Source organism: Pseudorasbora parva, chromosome 19 (assembly GCF_024679245.1).
Source record: "Pseudorasbora parva isolate DD20220531a chromosome 19, ASM2467924v1, whole genome shotgun sequence".
Taxonomy (NCBI): Eukaryota; Metazoa; Chordata; class Actinopteri; order Cypriniformes; family Gobionidae; genus Pseudorasbora; species Pseudorasbora parva.
In genome coordinates this window covers 8,426,483-8,454,223 of record NC_090190.1, presented here as the reverse complement: position 1 = coordinate 8,454,223, position 27,741 = coordinate 8,426,483, and the positions used below count along the sequence as shown (strand labels likewise).

The 27,741-nt window shown below is 38.6% G+C and overlaps 1 protein-coding gene and 1 long non-coding RNA gene across 2 annotated transcripts in view; both read left to right on the top strand.

Annotated features, from left to right (window-relative positions):
* nxph1 (neurexophilin 1) overlaps positions 1 to 16,289 on the top strand; it is a 41,983-nt gene extending 25,694 nt beyond the window's left edge. Inside the window, exon 2 of the mRNA XM_067425195.1 lies at positions 14,402 to 16,289. Coding sequence (XP_067281296.1) covers positions 14,402 to 15,166 — 765 coding nt within the window. The 3' untranslated portion in view covers positions 15,167 to 16,289. The remainder of the gene's footprint in view (positions 1 to 14,401) is intronic.
* A 7,394-nt stretch (positions 16,290 to 23,683) lies between these two features.
* The window catches only part of LOC137048445 (uncharacterized), an 88,071-nt gene continuing 84,013 nt past the window's right edge, over positions 23,684 to 27,741 (top strand). Inside the window, exon 1 of the long non-coding RNA XR_010899406.1 lies at positions 23,684 to 23,781. This is a non-coding gene — a long non-coding RNA (uncharacterized lncRNA). The remainder of the gene's footprint in view (positions 23,782 to 27,741) is intronic.

The window sequence follows — 27,741 nt, the reverse complement described above, 5'->3', positions numbered from 1 at the left end:
AAGTTGTTCTGTGTCTCGGCCCTCATTTCCATGGCGTAGCCACAGGCCACGGACAAAATATCCAAGACATTGAGTAATCTATCAATATCAAGGCTTTAATAAGAAGTAAGTCCACCTTTCGCCTTAAGTACAGCTTCGGTCTTCTTTGTAGAGGTTTCATATAAGTACTGGACTATGTAGTGAGATATTGAGTCATTAATCAATGAGAAAAGTTTGTGAATCTTGCGCTCTACGCTCTTGAACTTCCTTTAAAGCTCACTGATATTTAAATCTGGTGATTGGAAGCCAAGGCATTTGACTCTGTTCACAAAACTGCTCTTGAGAATATATGGGCATCATCATCTTGGAATATGGGAATGTTATGTGGAAACCGAGTTTGCATAACAAGGTGCACCTGGTCCTACACAACTGCCTATAGACGTTTTAAGAGCATGCACAGCAATCTTCTGATGTAATCACTGTCGTGAGATGGTTGCTCTTATCATTGCAGATCCCGCCAACATGTTTTACAAGCTGACAGCAGACGTTGTGGGTTAAAGCAACCGTATTTCTCCAGATGTGAACCCCGCAGGAAAGCCTGTAGAAAATAACGTGGAAGATGACTCCTAGTGTCGTATAACTTTTCTTGCACTGAAATTAGACTCAAGACAGTTCCAAACTTCGGTGATTCTGAAATTATTTCTAATGCAGTACATTTGTGGTATATGCACCACCTTGAAGAATCAATTCTTGGTAGGTGTTCTTCTTTGCAGATGCACATTGTCCACGTTTGTCATACGCTGATGTGATTTCTGAAGCTGTTTGCTTTGCATATTAAGTTCTTCTATTTTTTTCTATTTGGTCTTTTTTGAAGTTCTTATAATGTCCTAACATTGCTTTGAAAAGTTACAAATACAAAAATGGAGTTGGAACAAAAGTTGACGTGTTTTTTTTGTTTTTGTTTTATTCATTTTATAATCTTCTAATGTAACTTTACACTGTAACTATATTAATAACTATATTAATTGTAATAATCATTGGGTGAGAATAGGGAACTCCTCACCAAAACTGTAAAAATAACAACACTGATTAATTATGTTGTTGGAATCACTTTTTTCCAGCTGATGAATGATAAGAACATTGACAGCAAATCAGAATCCACCTTACTTAAAAGAGCTTGAGCATTTAAAGTGGCAGATGACCAAACTGCAGTGTGCATGCATAATAAATAGATCGTTATTGAGCACTGATGTGGGCTAAAATATTTATCTTTAGTTATTGTTCTTGTGAACAGCCCTTAATTCATAAACATTACACAGTGTATTTGACCGTTGTTCCCGGAAACCAATTTCCTTCACCATGCTATAGTTTAATGTATATCACTCACACAGGTGGGAGGATAACTATAGGCATTAGCTATATGCACCAAGTGAAAATAGCATAGTGATAGCTGCTTTTACACAGTTTAAATTGTGATAGATTCTGGTTACACTATGTAAAAATAGCATTTTTTTTTCTTCGTGATAAGTATAAATTGTAGTTATACGCTAGTTATAGTGGCAGATACTAATTGCACCTCAGTTTCTGTATTACACAGTATCCAATAAAAGAGTGTAAATGATTATATTTACTAAAATTATTAAATGGATGCTGCCTTATTGGGACAACAAAACCCACCCTACATCTACCCCTACCCCTAAACGCTATCATTAAACACAAGTTAGACACTTTTTTTCCACTTTTTACATATTTTTTTCATTTTTTTGAAAATAAATATCTTTCTGATCTGATATGGGATGGGAAAAGGGCGTAGTCGAAAGGCAAAAAAAAAAAAAAAACGTTGGAACACTGATTTTTTGATTAGTCAACTTTCAGCCACATGTCTTACCCCTAACTCTATTAATACTGTTAACAATACCGCCTCTTCAACAATTTTGTCTTGCCCAATCAGACGTCAGTGGGCGGAGCTAATACAAATAACCTCTGCCAACAAGGCGGCTATTTGCACTTAGTAAAATAGACACTCCGAAAAAGGCATTTCTGAGTTCTGAGAAACACAAAGTTTCTTTGGGGAACACAGTAGTTTGTTTGAGAAGCAAATGTTTTTGCGCAATATTTTCGCAAGAGAATACAAAAGTGTTGAAATATACATTTCATCACTGTGTCTGTGTAATCATGTAATAATCCACATTTAAAGGGTCATTACTGCAAACAAAACTCCATAAAATTATACAATCCATCTGCTTAGTTATGTGGTCCTGATTAACAGTGTATATTTGATGATTAATTGTCAAATACCGTTAATTGTCTGGCATTTGCAGCCACATTTTTAAGCTTATATTTAAACTCCAGCTTCAAAAATAGTCTTTTTTAAAATATGCATTTCTTTTTTAGCATTCCTTGTATATATCCAATGTGCAAAATAACACCAATCAAAGTGACAGGGGAATCCAGGCTCAAATGCATTTCCCGTTGTTTGCTCTCTCTTCATTTCAATTTTAATCATTTTGTTCAGAGCACAGTAAAAAAAAGAAAAGAAAAGAAAATCACACAAATCCAGCCCAAACATCAATGATTGCATTGTGTATTCATAATGTTTACATGGGCAAATAAAGCATCAACCTTCTATCAGCGAAGCCAGTATAGCATTATCTAGATATGATTGCTTCTGGTTTACCTGTCACCAAACAGATGAGCGTGAGATGAAACCGAGCTGTTTTTATCAGGAAGCAAAGAGTCTGTCGGCAGGTTAAAGTGGCAATGGCAGATACTGTAACCCGTAAGTAGCCCTGTCAATGGCCCGCTCCGATGGACATGAGCGTATTGATCTCTGACTTTCAGTTAAATGCTCCTTGAGGGGGTCTCGTGATAGCAGCTCCTGTCTTTCCCCTTGCATCTCTCTCTTTCACATTGCATCCGCAAATCAATGCGGCACTGTAACACACCACAGGCCGTCTATAAAACTCAGCTGCAGATTTCTAGTGTAGAGACAGTGGCAGAACAGCGCTTCGTTTCTTCTCGGCTGAATTATTTGTCTCCTCAACCACTAAATCATATTGATTAAAGCTTGTCACGGATTTGAAATGAGGTCCTGTGGGGTCACTTGCAGCAGAAATGGCAGTTTATTGGATTACAGGCTTAATTTGATTTTGAGCGACGAGCGTGCATTATAATGGCATCCTCCCTGGAGAGCACTCCTCTTTACCTGACTCTTGAACCCTCCTACCACTTCAACCAAAATGACAAAACACGTATAAATACACTTGACAAATCCCCCCAGTCACTTGTGCAGTCTCTTATTCTAGGTGTTTTGTGTGTGTGTGTGTGTGTGTGTGTGTGTGTGTGTGTGTGTGTGTGTGTGTGTGTGTGTGTGTGTGTGTGTGTGTGTGTGTGTGTGTGTGTGTGTGTGTGTGTGTGTGTGTGTGTGTGTGTGTGTGTGTGTGTGTGTGTGTGTGTGTGTTTGCATCTGCACTTATTAATGTGTTTGTGGCTCTGTCCCAAATGGCATCCTAAAAACTCATGGTCTTCCTAGAGTCTGCACTCTCGTGACGTAATGCCGCTTTGACTGTCAGAAAGAAGTCTGCGGCAGAGCTCGCTTCAGTGCAGGCTCTGCAAAAGTGCACATCAAGGGCGTATATATTTCAGAGGTGGCGCTGTGAGCACCCTTCTGAAGCCTAAAATGATAAATGGGACACCCTATGGTCTTTGGGACTCAGTAGCCAATGTAAGTCCACAAGATCGAAAGTGCATATGAAGTGTGCCATTTGGGACAGGGCTTGTGCGGTCTTTTAAAGAGGCCTTTTTATGCCATTTTACAAGGCCTTAATTTAGTTTTTGAGGTCCGGAACACCTTATTTGTCACATCAATACCATTTACAATTACAGTAATAACATTACACACACAAAAAGTTGAAAATGTAAGGCATTATATATAACCGTGTTAAACAATGTTAATAGTTTACACAATGAAGGAAATTGGTTTAATACGATCTGAACCACACACTGTAAAAAATGGTTTAGAAAAAGTTACCTGGTTGTCTTAAAATTTTGAGTTCATTGAAATTAAAATTTTGAGTTAATATAATGAAATTTTTTTGAGATTCGACAACCTTTATTAAAATATTAAAAGATTTTGTATGCATATTGGGTAATTGTGTGCGCTTTATTTCTGATGACGCAGAGAAACATGCCAAATAGTGCTATTTTCATGATTTATCAAATTTAAACACAAATAAAACACAAACAATTACCCAATATTCATACAAAATCTTTTAATATTATTTGAATAAAGGTTGTCGATTCTCAGATATCTCTTTATGTATAAACTACAACTTTTCATTTCATTGAACTCAAAATTTTAAGGCAACCAGGTAACTTCGTATTCGTATTTTAAAGGTATAGATACCCTAAAATCTGTGTGTACTAGCTTTAAAAAAACACACAAAAAAACTGCTAGTTAATTTAATGTTTCAGTCTAAGCTATCCTTTTTTAGACCTAGTATTATTTTAAATTAATATTCATATTAAACTAATTTCAATTTAAACCCTGATCTAGAAAACATAACCCCAAATTATTTAAACAAAATGGAAATTCAATAGCTTTGATCACTATTATATGAACAGATTCATGAAGTTAAAAACGTGTTGCCCCTTCCCATCATGCACTTTACAATCCGTCTTTCTGCAGCCGATATGGCTAGCAAAGGTGTCTAATGGCACGGTATAGATCCAGGTCTGCCAAAAGGAAAATAAATAAAGAATAGGAGTAGAAGAAATCATTTGGAGAAGAGCAGCACAGCTTCAGTTTATTATTCCAGCCTAAAATCTCATTAAGTGTGACATTGAGGATTAGTTCAGAGGGAAAAAGAGTAGAGAGAGAAGTCTTCCACAAATAGCTGTGAGGAGCGACGCGCTGGCTTTTGTTTGCCATCATTAATTCTGCGCTGAAGTGGCTAAGAGGAAGGCCCCGATTCACTGATCAGAGGAGGCCCCCCGAATATGACAGCGGGACAGGTGCCCTCTCTTCCTCTCGCTCTTCTCACACGCTCACTTTTCCTCTCTGCGTCTTGCTGCGTCTGTGTTCTTCTCTCTCGCCTTCTCGGCTCTTAATTGGGGTGATTGGGCGGCGGGGCCATCTGCGATGCTGACAAAGGGAAGCCTGCTTTGATTTATGGAGCCTCAGGCCACATTAGTCTCAAGATTTCCACAGTAAATATCAATGCTCAGCAGCGGAGTTGGCTCAATAAAATCTGCATTGCTCAGGAAGAGAGCTGTGGGTTCCTCTGTGGGAATGGTATTGAGATGATGTTAGACTTTCAATGTTACATTTTGGGGTGCCATTTTAAAGGTGCAGTAAGCGATTTCTGATAGACGCTGCTGATAAACAAACCCAAAAGGATCACTAGCTTGATGTCGCCCCACACACATTCACATACACCCTATGCGACAACAGCAACAACTATGACTGAATCTGCTGTCCATGCCGCTCAAGGGTATGATGTCATCAGTAAGGTAAAACAATTTGTGTAACTATGATAATTCTGGTTGAATATCTAATTGTTATTTAGCTCTTCTTCTACTTCGAAGTCATTCCTTACATCCCAAAACCAAACACAGTTTGCATAAACAGAGCACCCTGCGTGACGCAATAGTCCAAGTAACTAATATATTACAAATGTGACCAGATTAAGGGTTTATATCGATATTAGAAGTATGATATCTCACTTTTCGGACACAGTTCAGAAGCCGATGCTTGAAACATGCTGTGGAGGAGGTTTAGACGTCCCAGGCTTATAATAATATTAATGCAAATAAACAAAGAAGCAAAGATGAAACAACCAACATTACTCTACAATAAAGCATCCTCAGTGTCTGTTTTCGCTCTCTGTGCAAGCAGGTTGTCACGTTGGTTATGTTGACGGAAGTTTGCCTATTTTCAGGCGCTGCATAATGTCATTGTGCCACTGCACCCATGGGACGGCCACAAAGTTCTGTGATTATTACGCAGGAATGAGAGAATACAGTATGAATGAACAAGTGCGTGTGTGTGTGTTCTGTTCGCAAAGGAGCGCGATCATCATTTCAACGACTAAACATTAAGATAAACTCTGTTCTTCACATGAAGATATCGTATGACTTCAGAAGACTTGGAATGCAACATGAGTTAATACTTTTATACTGTTTTTTGGTCAGTTTTTGCAATAAATACATGTGACTGTACATTTATTTGCCTGTTGCATGTTTTATATTGTTGAGAGTGGGTAGGTTTAGGGTCGGAGTGGAGTTAGTTGCTCCAAAATATAAAATTAGGCTATAAATATTCATTCTGTGAGATCAGGTTGGCGGAATCACACGGCGTAGACATACACGCGTAATTGATGGTTTTATATTTTATATTTAAAATATATTAGCACTTAGCGCCTCTGGTGGACGTTTCACCCCAAAAGTGCAGGTAAACGTACCTGGAGGTACATATTTTGGGTGTTGCAAAAATGTAGGCAGGGTCACGGATTTCCAATGACTAGTAAAATCAGTATATCTATATGTTTACTTGTAGTAGTTGCATTACAAATGAAACACAATTTTAAACGTGTCGTGTACTACTGTTACACTTCAAGTATACTTAAAATAATACTTTTCTACACTAAAAGGTGGGACAATTTAGTCCCAAGTAGCCTAGTATTGAAACAGTATACATAAAAATATACTTCTAGTATATTGATATTAGCATATTTACTACATAAAGTACCTAAAACTTAAATATACTTAATAAAATAAAGTTAAAATATGGTTATCTTTTGTAAGGGATTTTATGCTGCTTTTTAAGTTTACCAATGCAAATCCATGCAAGATGATTGTTGTTGAGCATTCTCTTTCATGGCATCTTGAGCACGAGTGTCTTTATAGCACCGTATCGAGTTTATCTTTTGAAAGTGTGTAGTTTTCCATTCGCCAGTACAACATTTTAAATTTTAAAATGGGACCCACTTTATATTAGGTGTCTTTAACTACTGTACTCAAATTTTAATTATTAATTTGAGAAAATGCACTTAGTGGCCCTCATTTATCAAAAGTGCGTACACCAAATTTCCAGCGTACACCTTGCGTACACCCAAACCCACGGTGACTTTGAGATTTATCAATATGGGCGTTGGCGTACGGCACGCTCAAATCCTACGCCAGCTCAGGAGGTGGTGTACGCACGTTTGAGTTAGTGGGAAAATGCGCAGAAAAACAATTCCTAACACCACAAAACGCACTGACAAGATATGCTATATGACCCACTGTTAAAAACCACAACAACAACATTTAGTGTTTATTTTTGTGGAACATGAACGTCAATGTTTAATTTGTGTGACTTTACCAAAGTGTTTGATCTGTAGGCATATGTATTCCTACAGTCGCGAGCCTGTGCGCTTTATCTGACGTTTCAGGCCCGCGCCTGGCCCAGCAGCTGCGCACGGACTGGGACTAAAATAATTCAGACTGACAAAATAATAAAAATGGCCTTCTTCTTTTAAATAATAATAAAATCAATAAAAACGGCATTTTCTTCTAAATAACAAGCGTCATTAAGAATAATAATCATAATAATAAGAAGAAGAATCTTACAAATTGTCATGTAATTATTAATGTGAATGAATCTTACTCCACATCACATCATCATCATATCGTACACCCCAATACATGTGCCGTGATACGAAATTAAATGCTAATTGTTTCAAAACGTGCTGTAAAATAATGCATTGTGATGGTAATTTATCATTCAAACAGCTATTTAAACTGCTGGAGTGCGCTTCTCAACCCCCACACTAACAGTAGCTACTCGTAATTTGGGTCCATATTTTGTTTTTGTGAGCGCCTTTAATCCCACTCTTTAAACTCCCAAATAAAACAATTTCGGGTTTTTTCCACTTCCCTGGTGATGGTCTCGATGGGCGCATCTCAATCATCTCAATAGTTCAGTAGTCAGGGCACTGATCAGGGAGTCAGCCCGTTGACTTATGTCCTAATCAGTGCCCTGACTAAGTGGACTAAAGAGATGATTGAGCGCGCCCGATCTCCACGTCTGAGAAGTTTCGTTTCTTTGCCGTCTTCTGTTTGTCCATGGCGTAAAATGAGTGCGTGGGGGAGGCGGAGACTTGAATATATAGGGGCGTGTTATTCTAATGACGATCGTTTTCAGCCGCGGGATTTATCAAGGGCAAGTATTGCGTACACCTGGATTGCAGAGGTGCGCACAGTTTCATAAATCAGGCGGTGAGAGGAGTGTAAGCATAATCTTACGCCAACATATACACCCGTTTCTACGCAAGATTGATAAATGAGGGCCAATGTGTACAAGTTTTTACAATGTACAATCTATAATTACTCTGTTGACCTTTTCCTTACCACTTAACCAACCCTTAAATCTATCCATACCACCAAAATGATCCCTTTACTTATCCGTATCCCACCTCAGTGGGGGCCAGTTAACGCTGAAAATATTTTCCCTTCCACTTTACACTGCTTTTTATTACATTGTAAAAAAATTCAGGTCTCCAATTGAAAATTTTCAAGTGACTGAACATATCTAAATTTTTCAGTTGTTCGATTTGAATCTCTGTGAATTAAATTGCATCAATTCACAGAATTTTAATTTGGCCAACTGAAAAATTTAGATATGTTCAGTCACTAGAAAATTTTCAATTAGAGACATTATTATTTATTTATTTTTGACAGTGTAGGTTACTAATGTAAATCTATGCCATCGAACTTTGTTGGCTGTTGCTCAGTGTCTCATTGCTACTTTTCCATGCCAAGCACGAGAATTGCAATTTTATAGTATCATGTCCAGTTAAAAACATGTTGTTTTTCATTCCTCCAAGTAGTGCCATCATTTGAAGTTAAAACTTTAAAAAATGTGCAATTTCTTTAAGACTAGTCATGTCACTCGGTGGCCGTCTTTGAATGGCAGCTCCTATCTTTCTAAATAAAGAAAAATCTAATTCTCCAGAACTGGTTGTCAAGCTTACAATTCAATTCCATATTTGAAATCACCAATGAAATCTGAACTGTCTAATTTTTCCAGTCTGGATCAGGCTAATGCACATGTGCTTTCCTAAGCGTGCGTCCCTATAGGAAGTGCGTGTCTCAATGTTTCTATAGGAACCGGAGCTTCTAACTGCAGCTGCATTGACTCTATGACTTTACCAATCAGTGATTGGCTCTTATTTAGAATGCAGGACTTATTCCGCCATATTGCGTGTTGCACTTTTTCCCATTCATAATAATACGATTCCACCGCCTTTCTATATATATCAAGTTTTTGGTGCAGCATCAGCAAACGCAAGAGCACTTTTATGTGAACTAAGAACAAGAACTGCTGATCGTTTACTGCTGCTTTTTTGAATGTGTGAATGTGTTTGTTCTGTCATGCATTTTAATATTCTCATTTGGTTGTTTTGTTAATGCAGAAAATGCTTCTCGTACTGAGCATGTCAGATTATATGAAATATGGAACAGTTTCTGTACGGTTTATGTGTTACACTTGTGTTGCAAAACCTACTTGACAGTGTGTCAGGGGAGTCCACAGTCATTGTTACAAACGCACACTGGCTGCTATACACAACGAGCGTGACAGCCTGCTTTAATGACGCGTCTAACGGCCTTCTTATGACACCATTAGGCAGTTCTAGTGCATGGTCACAGCCTGATATTCCATGGCTGCTTAGCAGCTGTCCGACTCTTGCAGCAAGCGTGTCTCTGCCCCAGCGGCCCATCCTAAAGCACAGTGCTTAGTTATGTCGCTAATGGGCCCATGCAATGCCTCGCGCTCCTACAAACCAAACGCACACAGTAGGCAGCAAGGAAGGGGGGCAGAGCCTGCGAGTGCTTTGTTAGCAGAAGTGGAATTAGTTGAAATCCATCTTCATTTTTGCCTTTCCTTTTCATTTCTCTCAGGACGGCCACAGCATGCAGTGCCTTGTTTAAGCATCTAGGTTGTGGATGGCACGAATTGCTGAGTAGGAAGAAGATATGCACCATTTTATCTCATCACCCAGGCTGTAAATGTTGTTTGGGAGATTGTTAAAGTGAGGTACCGGAATGATCCGCTGAACAGTTTTATGGCATATTGTTTTGCAGAGTGGAGGTTTTGGCCTCGATTTAGTGGTTTTATTGATAAGGACCATGCTTTTCCTGGAACATTTATCTCAGGTGGACGTTATGATCCTTTATTCATTTTTTTGTAATTCTCCTTTTACTCTGCGTTTAGTGTTTCTGTATGATAAAGGTAAGTGGTGAAATGTGCAGTCAGGGTCTCGGCTGAGGGCGTTATTTCTCTACGCAGAGATCTATCTGCTTCCTCTGCTCATTCTCTTGCTACTGTCACTTTATAAGAGCTATTATAACTATGGCCATTATCGGCTGGCCTTTGGTCCACCTGCTATTTTGTACATCAACTCTGTCAAAGAGACAGTATTACTCTGAAAGGAAGTTACTTCAAGTGTACTTGCCCTCCATAATGAAAGCATAAGTGTCGACATTTTCAAATTTTTCTGTGGATATAAATATATATCCACATATATATATAAATATATCCACAGAAAAATTAAAAATGTCAACACTTATGCTTTCATTATGGAGGGCAAGTACAGTTGCTGTGTGAAGTAACTTCCTGGGCACGAGAACATGCGAGAACATCTGAAGATTTTTTTCAGTGAATGTTACGAAGAAAGAAAAATATTACTTAAAATATTTTTTAAATGATTAATATATAAATATATTTTATTAGAATTATATAGCAATACTAGTAATAATACTAAGTATATATACATCATTTGAAGAAATAAAATCAGAAGAATGTTTTCAGTGAATGTTATGAAGAAAGAAATATATATAATAGTAATAATAATAATTTATAATTTCAACAAGTATATCAATATTACAATTATTAATCATTAAAAATGTATATTATTTAGTGTGTATATATATATATATATATATATATATATATATATATATATATATATATGTGTGTGTGTGTGTGTGTATGTGTATATATATATATATATATATATATATATATATATATATATATATATATATATATATATATATATATATATATATATATATATATATATATATATATGTATGTTTATATGTATGTATATATATATATATATATATATATATATATATATATATATATATATATATATATATATATATATATACATACATACATACATACATACATACATACATACATACATACATACATACATACATATATACATACATACATATATACATACATAATATATAATGTGTGTGTGTGTGTACTTGTACTTATATTTTTCTTTCTTCATCTTAACACTCACTGAAAACAAATTCTGCTTTTTTCTTTCTTCAAATTAATGGACACCCCCTGAAGCTGAGGCTGGTTACGATTTTAAAAGGTTAATTTATTTAATCTCCTTTAATGCATCTCTTTTAAATATGTGGACACCTGCAAAAACGCTGGGAACAACCACATTGTAATGTTTCACTTACTAAGTAAACAGCCCTGGCGATGTAATCAATGTGTCAATAATATGCTAGCTAACGCTGTAGTTGACTTATTGATGCATATTAATACCTTAATTAGTGCAAATTAACATTCAAATGGAAACACAAATGTGCGGCAATAACATAATTGCATTTTCAGAATTAGCCTGCATAATTATTCCATTTAATCTGCTATCATTAATTACGACCAAATGTAAAGCTGTGGCTTATGTTAGACAAGCAGGGTCTGATTCTCGCTGTTAGTTAGGACTGCAGTGCAGTCATAGAGCATGTGTTTCAAGGTTAAAAACAGTCAGTGGCATTCAACTGCTCACTACATTTAAAATGTTTCAGTTTGCAGTGCATAGCTTTCTTTTTTCTAATTTGGCACACCATTCTGTACATAATTATTTATAATTTAGAAAAATATTATTTGGCAAGTTACTCAATGTGACTTTCGCTAATAACTATTTGGTGTGATTTTTTTTTTTTTTTTTTTTAATTTTTTAGAATGATGTATGAAATAATAATATAATATTATTTACTATTTATTATAGTTTAATTAGCGGGGCTTTAATGAGTGTGCTGACCTCATGCTGTGCTTTAACTGTTAATAATATTTGCACAATAAAACCCTATTCTACCCTTTAAAACTACTATTATCTTTGGTAGTTTTATCACATCTTGCTTTTTGAGTGACCCACCATAGCTCTTGCCTTTTATAGATGCTGTGTCAAATTAAAAATGGTCCAAAATAGCCATTCACATGTCCCACTAAGTGGTTGAATTTATAAAATATAATTTTACACATCCCCCGTTCTGACTCCTGTATGTGTTGAATGATTGCATTTGTAAAAGCCTTTTCATTTTTATAAAGTTTGATGATGTTCAGCTTGCTGTTGGGATTATAGCCAATATGATCCATTCTGTCTGCCTTGAAGTTCTTAAAGCAAGCAGACTCATTAAGACTCACACCAGGCACACAGATTCATGTACACATGCTGCTCTTGCTGACCTGATGCAGTGCAGTGCCTGGGGGAGCCCAGCTGTTTGTGCCTGGCTGGCCGGCTGTCAGTGGGTGAGGTGGGAAGGGCTTGGCCGTGATTCCCCCCTGAATGTGTTTACCAGATGCACTGTTGCCTCAGGTGAGCACTGCAGCTGGCTCCGTAAAGCTCCAGCAGTCGGGCTGGATCCAAGCCCATCATGGCAAGACAGACCGAGGCTTGCATTCAGACATCCGCTATGTGTGCAGGCTTTATGCCTAGGAGATCTGACTTCTGGCCAGTGTTTTGCTGTTCGTGCTTTCCACGTGTGAGCTTTTTAAGGTTGCCAAAGGTGGGCAGACGCAGACTAGCCATAGGCAAAGAGTTGGACTCTGAAGACAGGCCTATTTTGCAGTTGTTAAATGCAAGTCTTTGGATTTACCTTTTAAATGGCTTTTTTTAAATGTAAGAGCTTTGTATTTGGTAGTTAGTCAGACATTATCACAATGACCACTCTGTTAGGGTGTAGTATATGAAACTTTGCACAAAAAACATACTGAATAAGTATCATAGAATAGTATAAACAGTAAAAAATAGAAATAAATTTAAAACAGTATGACTATAAAGATCCATTTATTAATGCAAGTGCCCTCCCAGTCAGTCAGGCTGCATTGAACTTCACACAAATAGCTCCTTGAAACTTGTTCAGCCTTGGAATGTTTGTATTGCCCCTTCAGCAATTAGCCATTAATAAATAATAACGCTGTCTTTAATCATGCTCCCAGAGTGCAAAACATATTACTCTCCTTTAGTATTGGGCAAGACCTCTCACTCCATACATGAGGAAGAGTAATGTTCCTTAATTTCTGTGAAACATTTCTGAACTCTCTTCCCAAGGTTTTTTTTATCACTATTGTGGATGCTTGTCAGGTAAATGGTAAATGGACTGCATTTATATAGCGGTCCATGCATATGCAGTCCATTTGTCAGGTGAATGATGAGTTCAATAAAAACATTTTATGCGAGTACTGAGCATGAGCAGACTGTTCGATTCCTAAGTTTAAGTTAAACTTCTCTTAATTTGCATTTTAAACCACTCTTCATGTCACATATAGATTACCTTTCAGGGTTTGCAATGTGAAATCCTTAAGTGAGCCACGTTGCCTCTCTCCCACCCAGCGCAGTATTTAAAATGGACCCGCATCGCCCTCGCACTTACACGTGCTGTGAGGCAATTCTGTTCGAAGGGTCGGGCAGATTGGTAGCGAGACCTTATTTTCTAACTATCGATCCCAGGGGTAGCCCTCGAGATGCAAAAACCACCGCAAGACGGATCTGCTGTCAGGTCTTACAGTAGAAATCAGGCAATCAATGTCACGGCGTGCCGCCAGGCCCTGTATGGACCTAATTCCACTCATCTGCACTAAATGGAGAGAACCCAGTGGTTCATCAATCATCAATTCAAGGAGCACTGGCTGGTTAATAGTCTGCTCTTTACTCAAAGAATAGTCACCGGTATTATCAGGGAGGGCCGGTGGAGATCCCCTCCCCAACCGATGTGGCGAATTTGATCGCTGTATTCTTTTTCTCATTTGCCACGCTCCGTTCTATTTCCCAGACGGCTCCTGTCAGCTAACAACGTTGCAAATTGAAGCTTGCGGGCTCGATCGATTATCTTTTTTCCCCCCTCATCCTAATCCATTTGATCTGTCTGTTGAGTAGGAGACTACATGATTGTGTGGGGGTGAGGGGTCAATATCTCCCAAATCAAGAGTAATATCTACTTAATTCCTTTATCCTGTCAAGCGGCACAGGATGAAATGCTCACTTGCTTTGCATTATGCGTCTTCTGTAGCTCTTTAAGGTTAATACGGCTTAATAATGTCCTCTCCATCTTCCTTTCTTAGGTTTCAGGTACCCACGGTTCTATACCGGGGAAGTCGGAGCTGCTCAAATCAGGGAGCCCCAAGTCGACACTGAAGCATATATGGACAGAAAGCAGTAAGGACTTATCCATCAGTCGACTTCTATCACAGACTCTCCATGGGAAAGAAAACGCAACAGCCCTGGACCTGCACTATGACACTCCGGAGCCTTACTCAGAGCAGGACCTGTGGGACTGGCTGAGGAATACCACGGACCTGCAGGACTCTAGGCCTCGAGCCAAACGACGGCCGATGGTTAAGACAGGGAAGTTCAAGAAAATGTTTGGCTGGGGAGATTTCCACTCCAACATCAAAACGGTCAAGCTCAACCTCTTGATCACCGGCAAGATCGTCGACCACGGCAACGGCACCTTCAGCGTCTACTTCCGCCATAACTCCACAGGCCAGGGCAATGTGTCCGTCAGCCTGGTCCCTCCCACCAAAATCGTTGAGTTCGACTTGACGGCCCAGCAGTCGGTCATCGATGCCAAGGATTCCAAGTCCTTCAACTGCCGCATCGAGTACGAGAAGGTGGAGAGGGGATCAAAAAACACGCTCTGCAACTTCGACCCGTCCAAGACATGTTACCAGGAGCAGACGCAGAGCCACGTCTCTTGGCTCTGCTCAAAGCCCTTCAAAGTAATTTGCATTTACATCTCCTTCTACAGCACCGACTACAAGCTAGTGCAGAAAGTCTGCCCAGATTATAACTACCATAGTGATACTCCTTACTTCCCCTCTGGCTGAAGGTAGCTGCTGACATCACCTACATGAAGGACAATGAGAGGCAAAGGATGGAGCTCTCTCCCCATCCACAACAAATACATGTTCCCCGTACCGTCCATACCATGCGTTCATGGCCCGGATCTATAAAAACAACTTGACAAGAGAAGAATTTGGCTGTTTGCACTTTCATTTGAGTGCTTTTGTTTGATTACTTGGGTATCCTTTAAGTTACTGCACTTATTATTATTAATTTATTGTTTATATCTTAGGGGCAACCACTGGGGTGTTGCTTGTATGACCATGTAAACTCACGATTTTGTCCCGTAATGTTCCGTTTTAATTTAGAAATGTGTAAGTGTTTGGTTTTTCAGAATATTTGTTTAATTAGTTTATTTGTAGAAGATATGTTTCTTAGAACTGCCAAGAGGCCACGAGGGTGTAGATACAGTAGGACTTTTATGTTTAGATGGTAGCTCGCCTCAGAAGCCATGTCGCAGGAGAATTATTCGCAATCAGAATCTCAGTGTTCCCTCCACCTTCAAACTTTTGAACATCCCTGGAGTCCTACAAGTTCTTGAGTAATTCATCCCAGCCCAAAGGCCCAAAGATGAGGAGAATGGCTTGGTTCTGCTGGTTATGAACAGGCCTTAACTACAGGCATGTTTTCTACCTATCACAAAAAAGCTGTACTGTAATAATTGCGGATTGTTCAGCCTAAGCTGTCTCCTGTAGTTTAATAAGATCCAGGAATGGTTGGAAGGCTTGCTCATTGTCACTTATAATACACTGTAATGTAATGAATTCTATATCCTAGAGCCTAATTTGTATGAATGGTTTGTATTGTACATAGTTGATCCTGATGGAGCTGCTTCTGTATATGCCTTCATTCATTGTCTGTTAACCCAAAGCCCTACACACAATCTCTCGGCACCTCATTCCATATATGCTTGTTCTCGGTTCCTCGGACAAAGAAACTGATGTTGCTGATGTAGATGTGAACTCCATGAAATCCATGCTCTTGTACAGGGGCTGTAAAACTGTCAAAATATATATTAGAAGTACTTATCATCTGTATGATCATGTTTACTTTCAGGGGGAACAGGGGGATGGAGATGTATAAATGAATAAAATACTGAAAGTTTTATCAGGTGAAGTCTTTCTTATTGTGTGTTATTCAAAATGTTCTGTGAAAATCATACATACTGTATCGGAGGTCTTCAACCCTGCTCCTGGTTGTTTATAAAAAAATGTTTATTTCCAACCAGCTTCAGCCTGTTTTTTTAAGAATTGATCCTAAAGGGCTTGATTAGTTTGTCTTTGATTAGGGTTAGAGCTAAACTCTGCAGGACAGTGAGTCCCCAGGAGCAGGGTTGAGGACCTTTGTACTATCGATGCATTCAAGTCCTCCTGGGATGTTGGTATTCACGAGGTGAGTAGTCGTGTTTATGACATCATGTGCATTCAAGTCTCTTGGTCGGCGCGAGATGGCGGTGTACCTTCTTTAAATGAATGTCCCAAAAATACAGCAATGTTAACTCTGCTTATAGGAAATGAACAACAAAGAATGTGAGTTTTAACCCTTTTATGTTTTTAATTGATCTATAATGCCACTGTAAATGGTATCGTTACATATTAGGCTAATTGTAGGCATATTACAGCTTACTTTGTTGTGAATTACAACGCCTGATAGCGTCACTGCTAAATACCTGTTATCATGGGCGTCGGAAGCAAATAAAAAGTGGGTGGGTCAGTAACGGCTATGGCAAAATAAGATAGGTGGGGAAATTGTTTTGCGGGTGGTCTGGGGGTTCTGCCCCAGAAAAAAAATTTCATAGATGTGATTTCCTGCATTATGGTGCGTTTGAGGCCATATCCCTTTCCTATACCAAAAAAGACCTCAAACCAGTCAATACCAATAGTCTAATAAAAAGGCTATATTCATTTAACTGCCATAGAAATCAACAGTTTCACAGATAATGATAATGAACAAGTTGCATGTTTTTAATGCCCCGTGTCCAGACAGAAAAAGTGCCGTTTACTAAACGATTGATTGGGCCAGACAAAATGACAGAAATCACTGAAATATTCACTGTGGCTATAGAGAAGGGGTAAGACGCATGGCATCAAGTTTTGACGCAAATCGACCATATGTTCGAATCCATCTTTTGCCACACTCGCTCTACTCCCTTTACCCATCACATATCAGATCAGAAAGGTGTTTATTTTCAATAGAAAAGAGAAAATATTAGAAAAGGGGAAATAAAGCGTTTAACATGTGTTTAATAATACGTTTCTTAATAAGTTTATCGGTTAAGGGGTAGTCAAGGTAAGCAGACGTGCTGAATTAGAGACGATAAAAGTGAGTGGGTCCAATATCATTGGTCTTAAAAAGTGGGTGGGTCTTGTCCCACCCACACACAATGGTTCCGACGCCCATGCCTGTTATATTCAACTACAGACGTTGCATCCATTGATTCCACCATGTTTCTCACTAACACCCCCCACCAACTCAAACAGATCGGGGCTTAAAGAAAATCCCGAACTTCCCATTGGTATTTACAACTTTGTGGTGGCATTTATGCACGTTCAACTCGTAAATACGATCTTTACAATGACTTGAACGCACCATATTGTGGCAAGCAGCAGGGCGAGGGACCACGAGAGCTGGCCGGTGACGAGTGCTAATGAGTGCCAGCTGCGCGACACACCGGTCTCGTCTCGCGGCCGAGTGACGGGAGCATAAAAGGAGTGGCGAAGGCAGCGAAAGACGAGAGAGGACCAGGCCTGGATTTTATGTTATTTTTTGTTTATGTTTTGTTGTGTGTGCGTGCAGTCGTCTGTGAGGGGCTGCCCGTGTTACTTTTGTTTTGTTTGTTTATTTTGAATTAAAAGTCTTTGTTGAACGTTCGCCGGTTGCCGCCTCCTTCCTTCCCATCTACGAACCCCGTTACACATATTATCTCAGCAGTAAATACATTGTAATGCATTGACTTTCATACATACAATGCCATGCAAATCTAGTCCTAAAACTTGGTCAAAAGTAATATGCAGTTTAAGTTGTCATGACATCCTTCATAAATAAAGAAATTGTGTACTGTACACACAGTACCCTAATGAATTCTAAGTTCTTATGACTGTAAAATAGTGAAACTCAAGAAGCTCACAAGTAGAACTATACTCTTGTTGCCACAGGATTTGATATAGTCTACTGAGAAGGGAGATCTTTCATTTGCAGATGCAATATGTCTCAGTGGCAGGAAGTGGAGATGGAGAGACCGGCAGACCGATAGTGTTGGTTTCAGGAGCAGGGACTGCCACAGAAAACTCCAGTGCAGCAGTTAGGATCGGCGGTCCGCTGTAAAGTGATTAGGGCCTCCGGCGGGAACAATCCACTGAGTTTAGCTGGCTCACGACTTATCAGTAATTAAAGAGGGCACTAGGTTTGTGTCTTCCATCGCCTTTCCACAGGGGTTTTGCAGACAGACTCATTTTGGAGCTGTTTGAAGTGTTCCTTAAATTTGCTCTTTCTAATTATCATAAAAGATGAGGTTGTGCGCTGTCTCTATCTATCTATCTATCTATCTATCTATCTATCTATCTATCTATCTATCTATCTATCTATCTATCTATCTATCTATCTATCTATCTATCTATCTATCTATCTATCTATCTATCTATCTATCTATCTATCTATCTATCTATCTATCTATCTATCTATCTATCTATCTGTCTACACCCTTCCTTCCTTCCTTCCTTCCGTCTGTGCTGTTGTTTACTATAATATAAAAAGTTCAGCATAAAAAGCAGTATTTCAGTGCATCAAATAATTAAATGATATGATATTTTTATACTGCTTTATACCTAACATAAATACATTGATGTATTTATTTAAAAAATGCACAAAATGATAAGTAAATAAATAGCCAAATCAATAAAAAAATTATACTACGCAAATATATATGTTTGGCTTGTTGTTACTGGTTTCTGAAAACCTATTAAATGATAAAGTTCTTAATCAACTTGTTTGGTCCATTGGCATCTCCCCTCCTGTGCAGGAATGAGAGACAGAACTACATTTCTCCCTCTGGTGGGTCAGAACACTTCGATCTCTATAACACAACCTGCGGCAGAATCATAATTAAGTGACAGAATAGCCAAGCGCAGTGTTTATTCAATTATGACACCCACGGCCGCCCCCTCCCCCTCCTTTGGCTGAGCCTGTTTCCGCTGCATGAGGGGCCTGACCATCATGTGTATTTAACTCAGATGTTGTTCGATACAGATTATGCACTACACACCTTCATGATAAATAGCTTTAATGCCTCCAGATCAGATTTAGTAGTTTTCTTCCCCTGCTAAGCACTTCACAGCCATCCCAGGAGGGACAAAGCATGCCTTAAAGTCAGGGAAATTCCCAACAATGGGTTTTGGTCTCCTGCCCAACATTAAGCCATCCCAGCCAATCCCATCCCACTCCGAACTCTGCTTTTGCCTCTGCAGAATTTCTGCTTTAATCAGAAGCGGAATGGAAAAGGACCCTGTGTGCCTCTGGGATATTTTTCCATTAACCATTCTGACACATGACTGACTGTGGGGGATTATTGGTTTTTGAAGAACTATTAACAGCTGTACATTTGCATTTTAATACAGTTCTCCTCCACTACTAATGCAATTTTGGTTCGTAGCTTTGTTGCCGCCTTGTTCCTAGAGCAATTCAGGGTAACAGCAAAAAGGCCCTCTGGCTTTAATCATTTTAATTGCCATGAAAAATTTGTTTTCATTAAACACTCCTGAATATCCGCTACTGTGAGAGTGAGCACGCCATTACTGCTCCTCCTTAAAATTGTTACTCATCATTTCCTGAAAGTTTGCTACAGCGGTGGGCAAATTTCCCTCTCAGACTTTTAAATGGCTGGAGGGGGGCATTTCAGGACAGCACTCAATTTTTTTTTGTTTATTAAATGTGGGGAAAGAACATGAAATGTAGGCTATTAGGATAGAGGAATGTCTAAAAAAAAAATGTCTACTTCATTGTTCTAGCTTTTAAAGATAAAACATGTTTGAGCACAATTTATGAGTCTTCACACTCCTAATGACAAATCAAAACACATTTTGTGGCTGAAAACACATTCAGGGTTCTCAACTAAAATGCATCCCGGCTTTCATTGGTGCACTGCGGGTCATCCATGTGAACTTTCTGTGCATTTACAGCTTATTCAGATGTAACATTTCCTTTGATTTTTACGCAATAAGGTGAGGCAGCAGCCCGGGCTGGGTCTGTAGAGAGATGGTAACCTTTGCTAAAGCACCTCCATTACCATTTCTGCATGCTGTCTGGATTCATCTCCCTCTCCAGCAGCCAGAAGGTTAGCACGCCACATTAGGCATTATGCATGAAGGTGTCATTTGAGACACAATACAACATTTTCAAACACCACTGATATTTCCAGATTTGTTTCAGTCACCTTCCTCTTCATTGGACATTGTACTACAAAAGTGATAATTAATTACCAGACAATATCACAGGTCTATGCACCAGGGTTTTAAATGTTTGACAATATATCATAATTAGCTTGTGATTTGCATCCTCCAGAAATCTTATTGGATGTTTTTACATTTTTTTAAGCATTTCACTTACACACAATGTTAAAGGGGAATATTAAAGTCTTATTTTTTGGAACAAAAGTTTTGTTGGTCTCTTGAAATTTCCCTTTGCTAATACCAACGTTTTCAGAACACATCTTCCCCAAATAAATAACCATATTAAAAGTTCTTCTGCACTTCATGCAACTTTAGGATATATTAGAGATAAATGTCTAGGTTGACATCCAGTCATACGTTTACACATCATCTACTGGGCAGTTAGTTCCAGGAGAGATATTAAAATACTTTCAAAAATGGAAATAACATGGCTGGTTTTATTTTGGAGATTAGAGAGTGGTAATTAAATGATGGCTGTTATGACCTTTACTCCTATTATAAGTGAACATCAGGGAAAGTAATATTATCAAATAAATATTCTTATACTTATATTGCATAGTTTGGGCCAGATTTACTAAACATGGCAAATTAGCGTGAGAGCGCTGTGTTTGCACTTTATTTTGTCAGATCACCTTGGGTGAAACACTCAGTTTCAGTCAATCTCATGTCAATCTTGAGTACCTATAGAGTAGTATTGCATCCTTCATATCTCCGAAGTCTTTAGTTTTATTATATTTATAAAAGAAATAGCTGTACCGAGTCTTTCCAGAAAAAAACGAACGCCTGGAGGCGTATCGTGTGGGCGGAGCTAAAGAATGACGAGCGTGCAAAGCGGTGACGTCCTCAAGCGTGGAGAAACCCATCGCTATCGATCTCAGCTAATAGATATGATCCAGAATCATTCGGAGGCTAAAATAAATTGAACATGAGAAACAGCAACAGCAGGACGTCCGTCTCTGTGGTATGTACTGTATTTAGTGGCCTGTCAACATTTGTGTGTGTTTACTCGCAGTTTATGAGGACATGATTCGGTTTATGGACTATTGTATGCGACTAAACCTTAGCAGTAGCAAGCTGATTGGTCAATCCTTTCAGATTAGGCTTGTTTGAGATGAGCAAAATCTGCGCAATTAGGTGTGGATATTCTCAAACTCTCGGAGAGGGCGATCTCTCTGTTGGTTATGTGATTGTTGTCTTATTAATAAAAATATATAAAAACATGTATGTAATTAAGGTAAAAATGCTTGATAAACAGGTCTTTCGAAGGGAAATAAATAACAAAAACTTTGGGTGTCTTGTTCATAATATTTATTTTCATATAAAAGCAACAGAACTTAAATTACATCCAGTTTATCAGCAACAGAGCGCACGAGTGTGAATCCCGCGATATCCGCAACTGATCTAGCAGGTGTCTGATCCACTACGAGAAGAGAGAACTGTCCGGCTTGCTTGCACTTTTTTCACTCCTCCCCTCACTGCAGCCGCCTAGGCTCGCCTTTATTTCAGGCGAGGCAAGGCGCATCTCAAACAAGCCTATTGATTACTTTTTTCTGTCTGGGTCTGGCAAGGGGCAAAGGGGAAATTGGGGAATTGATTGGAAATGAATATGGCGATAGGAATTGATCAAGATAAAAACACAGCCTAAACACAGCCACAGTTCTCATAGTTTTCAGGTTTTTAGAAAAAAATAGAGTAAAAATACATTTTTAGTCACCACACCACACACAGATCGATCTGTCATGTCTGACTCTTAAAGGTGCACTATGCAGCTTTCGTCCACTGGAGGGCGCCTATTCAAAACAAATGCGTAGTTTGATGACGCAAAGTGTGAGCGCAGCATCTTGGGAGATGTGGTCTTCTCATCACAGCCGGTGGAAAATAGGATTCGGGCAGAAATCACGTTCATGCATGCGGTTATTAACGTTACTGTAGTCAAAAGCAGAGCAGGACCGAGTGTTATGGACCTGAGCACAGCTGCTGGAGCGATTGTTAAACAAATACCCGCCTCGCGAATACCGGGACTTTTATTATGACGGGACGGGACACATTCGCCGGGCGCCTGCACAGATCCGCTCTTCCGGTTATGATTTTGAGGTAATGCAGCTCTGTTTATCATATTAGATACATTTAAGTGTGTTCAAAACGATGTTATGACTTTACTCCGTGCGTTCACTTGTTCACACTGCTAAGAGTAAAGCGCTCCTGCGAAATAAAAGCCGAAACCGAGGGTAACGCAGATATGACACAATTGACAGGCGACTCACTCAAATGCAATGCTGAAACGTCCCTGTCCTTAGTTAAAATAGCAATTTTCTCACAATTTACAAATTGTTGGAAACTTCTGGGATATTGTAGGTACTCAACTGAACAAAATATATAACACCGGCCTAGTGGTTTTTGGATATTTTACTGCAAAAATACTACATAGTTCACCTTTAAACTTCCAATCAGAGACAAGCTCCGCCCACTGCCGGTTGGTTGGCATTTGTGAAATGTCCTCCATTATTATGAAAAAAATCTTTGGGAAAATGGTGCTATGGAAATGCATGATTCGTCAAATAGGCGTCATTCATAAATGCAGCATAGTATTGTGAACAACATATTTTTTTAAATTATTTTTAAACATAGCAATAGTGTGTGTGGAAGAGGTTATTGTGAATTATATTAAACAATTTCATGTAATTTTACAAAATAAATAGATACATTTATTTATTTAATTATTTATTTAATATTAAATTAAATTAATTATTAAATTAATTAATTATTTAATTTTTTCAGAATAAACGGCTACATTTAATTGTTGTTGTTTTTTATTTCAGTCTTGATTTAATTATTTCATTTTGAGTAATTTGGTCCTCCATACACAGCACCCTAAACGATAAAATAAAAAGAGGCCGAAGGCGAAGCCTGGGAATTGGTTCTTTGTTCAGCCAATCAGAAGATGTGTGATGCGTTTTCTGCCTCTCAACCGTTTAGCGCGTTTTTTTGAGTGCACTCCATATATGGGCAAACGCACGTGCTGAACGCAGTTGTAACTTTTTTTTTTACTAGTAGTCAGGAGAGGGCGACTTCAAACAGCACGCCAGAACCGAAAAGAAGACGAAAGTGCAAGACGGTTTTCATCACTGTATGTGGAGAAGAGATCTTCAAAACAGGTACCGATCTTGCTTTGATTGTAGACTACTTTACAGGTAACGTTATACATTCTTCGATAAGGGGCGTGTCGATCTAATTCGGTGGCGAAATTTTAGCCTAGCTTGTGGAGTTTAAATAATAATCGTAATTACGAGCTCAGAGAACTTGAAAGACAGAGCTAAGTATTTACAAAAGGAATACTTGAAATTTTGTCAGGTTGTGACTTTGAAAGGGGCGTGTTGATTTGAAACATTACAGAAATTAAGACTGCAGTAAATGGTAATGAAGGGATTTTCCACCATTTTCAATACAGATGCTATTATTTAGGTTCAAAAATGTGTCTCTTATTATGAGAACTTGAATTATCCATAATAGTCAAGTGAAGTTTGGTTAATTCACTTAAAGCATCATTAACCTGGAAAAGTTTAAAAGTTAAAGCTTTTCCAAAGACATGTTTCCATGCTCACAAAATTCAGCTGTCTAAGGTTTTACCCATAGGTCTATACACACATCGACAACTTAAAACTGTAAAACAATCCTTACTCAGGGCCAGGGGAGATTTTTCAGCACTTGAAAAGTGCATGGACATTGTTTTCATGGATTGATGATCCCTTATGCAGAAATGAACCCTGCCTGTTTTCCACATGGCTGCATTTGTCTTTTTCTCAGCTCGTTCTCTGGATTAGAGTTAATGAAGTGGTCCATAGGGGAAAAGACCACTTCACTTTAAACTACAGTCTGATCGAAAAAGGAAACTGGAGATTTCACATTTGAGCTCTATCTATATGAAACAAGATTATGTGAACCATCTAAAATATGTACAGTATATTACATTTATAAACTGTTAATGCTAGTACATTCATGTCCACACAGTAGAATCAATGTTACAGATCATGTGTCAAATGCATGTAAGGCCACACATTGCCTAAATGTTTTAATTTATCATATTTACTATATTATTTATGTTAGGGGCATGATCATGATATAGTAGCAGTGACAGCTATCTATTGTTATTAAAAATCAAAATGTTTATATCAATTTTATTTTTCATAATTGTATCATTATTTTTGTAATGTTAGATTTTCCACTAACACGCTTCTTGACACACTGGATTGGACATTCAGCTTTACTTTTTATACTTCCAATTAGAGGAAGGGCCAATTAGAGTTTATTTATACAAGTTCTACAAGTTTAGTGTTGTCACCCTTGAGATCCATTGTTTTTTGTGCCAAATAAATACTGAACTGGTTGTTAGAAAAGCCATGTAATTTCATTGTAATATTTAAAAGATTTTTCACCTTTTATTAGACTCAGCATTGTCAAATACTTTTTGCTTGTAGCATGTAGTGTAACTCATTTATTCTAAAGAGTATAGATTGACTTAAAGGGATTTTTTACATTTAAACATTGATCAGCGGAAATAAACAGAAGGTCAACCGAATCTGCGTTGATGAGTGAGAATGAACCTCATTGGTTCCAGTGGAAGCTCAAATGTGCTGGATAACACATGAATGCACCTAGTTCAATCTCACACATTAGGTGATGTTTGAGCTTCCGTTTACCACAACGGAGAGTTTATTCATGTTTATATGTGAATAAAAGCCTAAATTCAATCTGTTCATCATAAAGCAACCGTCTTTTCTGAAAATGTGGGCAATTCCTATAGATTATCTCAAGATCTCTTCATATACTTTTTGAAGTGTCAAAGTGGTAGCTGCGTAGCTGTCATCAAAAAGATATTTTGTGTTACGAAGATGAACAAAAGTCTTAAAGTTTCAAAAGTTCAAAAGTCTACGTTTCCAAACAAACACCTTTACAACCAAGAATATGCCTTAAGGCCTTTACACACTAGGGCGAATATCGCGAGCGCTTTTCGTCACCGTTTTTCGAGACATTTTTGGCGCGTCTTGTGTGTTCACACCTAAACGATTTTCACTGACGATGCGCCAAGTGAATGTGCACATTCAGTAGATGGCGCTCATGGTACACAAGGTGGAGCTGCGGCACTTTGCGATTCTGACACTCGCTTGTCACACAGAAGAAGAAGAGAGACAGTATTTACGTGCTTGCCAAAACCATTCAGACACTTTTTTTGCTAACTAGCAAGCAGCAGCGTCGCAGGTGACAGGGAAAGTTTTATTAGCAGATCATAGTTTATCGTATCAATGTGTGCCCGGCAGGGCCGTTGTGTGCTTGAGCACCACCAAGTTGTGTTTTCTTGTAACTTCAGCAGCTTCAGGCACATGAATAAAAGCGTTGATCTTATTGGTCGGACAGTTTTTAACGCGGCGTGTCAAAAAAAAAAAAAAAAATGAACCCAAGTCATTTAAAAAAAAAAAAAGACACTTGTACACCTGCCGCTTTTAGTCACAAGGAGTTAAACGTTGGTGATAAACGCGTTCGGAAATCATCCCGATGTGAACAGGCTTTTAATAATATATCTTAAAATGTTACTTGACCTCTATATCAATCTTGGAAAGTAAAGGGCAACATTACAGTTGAGTGAGCAGGCCATCTGAATTATTTAGAAAGAATATGATGATTTATTACAGTGTGTGTGTGTGTGTGTGTGTGTGTGTGTGTGTGTGTGAGAGAGATAGAGAGAGAGAAATACCAGCCAGTTATCATCATTCACCCTCACCGTAAGTAAACATAAATATTAATGAAAAAACATCATTCAACAAAGCCCTTTTGTACCTGGATTTGTCAAGTTTGTTACTTATAAACAAAGCAAGGTGAGTCTGGCATTGAGATGTATCGGGGAGAGGTAAAGAAAGAAAGAGTAAAGGGGGCGTGCAGTATAGTATGGGTAAAAGCACTGCTTGGATTTGCAGCACCATCCTAAACCCACCCTTAATAAGATTAATGTAGCCTCCAGCCATGCTGTTCCGCCTGGCAGAGGATCAATCGAAAAAAGTCAAGACCATATTAAAAGGATTATAGATTAGCAATTAGATGTCTTTTGACTGGGGGAAAAAAGATACTCAATGAGGTGAAATATGGCTCTATATTTTTCACCTCAGTCTAAGTCAGCAGTTCAGAGGTAAAATGAGGCAATACTGAGAGAACAACAGTAGAAGAGAGGGAGATTGTTAGGACAGCCTTTTCCGGGTGATCTGATTGTCATAGGTGATCTCTCCCGGGAAGACTTTCCAATCATTAACGGCTAAGGCCTAGGATGCACAAGGCGATTTTCATGTCTTTTCTGATTTTAAAACTGGGAGACCGCAGACATAAGGGCAGTTTTGATTTTTAGCATTATAATCCTCCAGGAAGAAGTCTGCTACAGAGCTCGCTTCTGTGTAGACTCGGCAAAAGTGTGCATGGAGACCACAAAGGGGCACTTGGGAGCACCCTTTTTATACCAAAAGCTGTGTTTCTACCGAAATGACACAGAACAATTCAATTCAATAATGTTTATTGCCATGTCAACAAGTTGATAGGAATTTGTCTTGGTACAACTCTCAGACGTAAATAACATAAAAGACAAACATCATAAGTACAAAAACAGACCATGTTCCCCAACAATAACCACCAAACAGTAGGACTTAAAGTAGACCAAACCCCCCACAGACATTAAAAAGACAATACCCCTTGACAAGAACAAGAACGTGCACAGTGCATACAGTTGATAGTGCAGCTAGCTGTCAGTGCAATTTGTGCAGGGAACTTTTTTTGCTGTCTGCATTTCCATCGCAGTCTAAATCACTGTGATGATTAGGCAAATTAGTCCGGTAATATAGGACTTTGCACAACTTTCCAGTTCCCGCTGGATTTCGATCTCTGCATATAAGCTTAATAAAGCCTGAACCTCGTCGTTGTCTATCAGATGTATTTTTTTATAACAACTCCGTTGTTGACCTGAATAGCAAACAACTCTTACGGCGTGCAAAACAACAGACATTTAAAAATGCGGTTGAAAAAAATGCTGCTTGGAGTCAACCAATCAAAATGCTGCATGAACTCAACCAATCAGAATG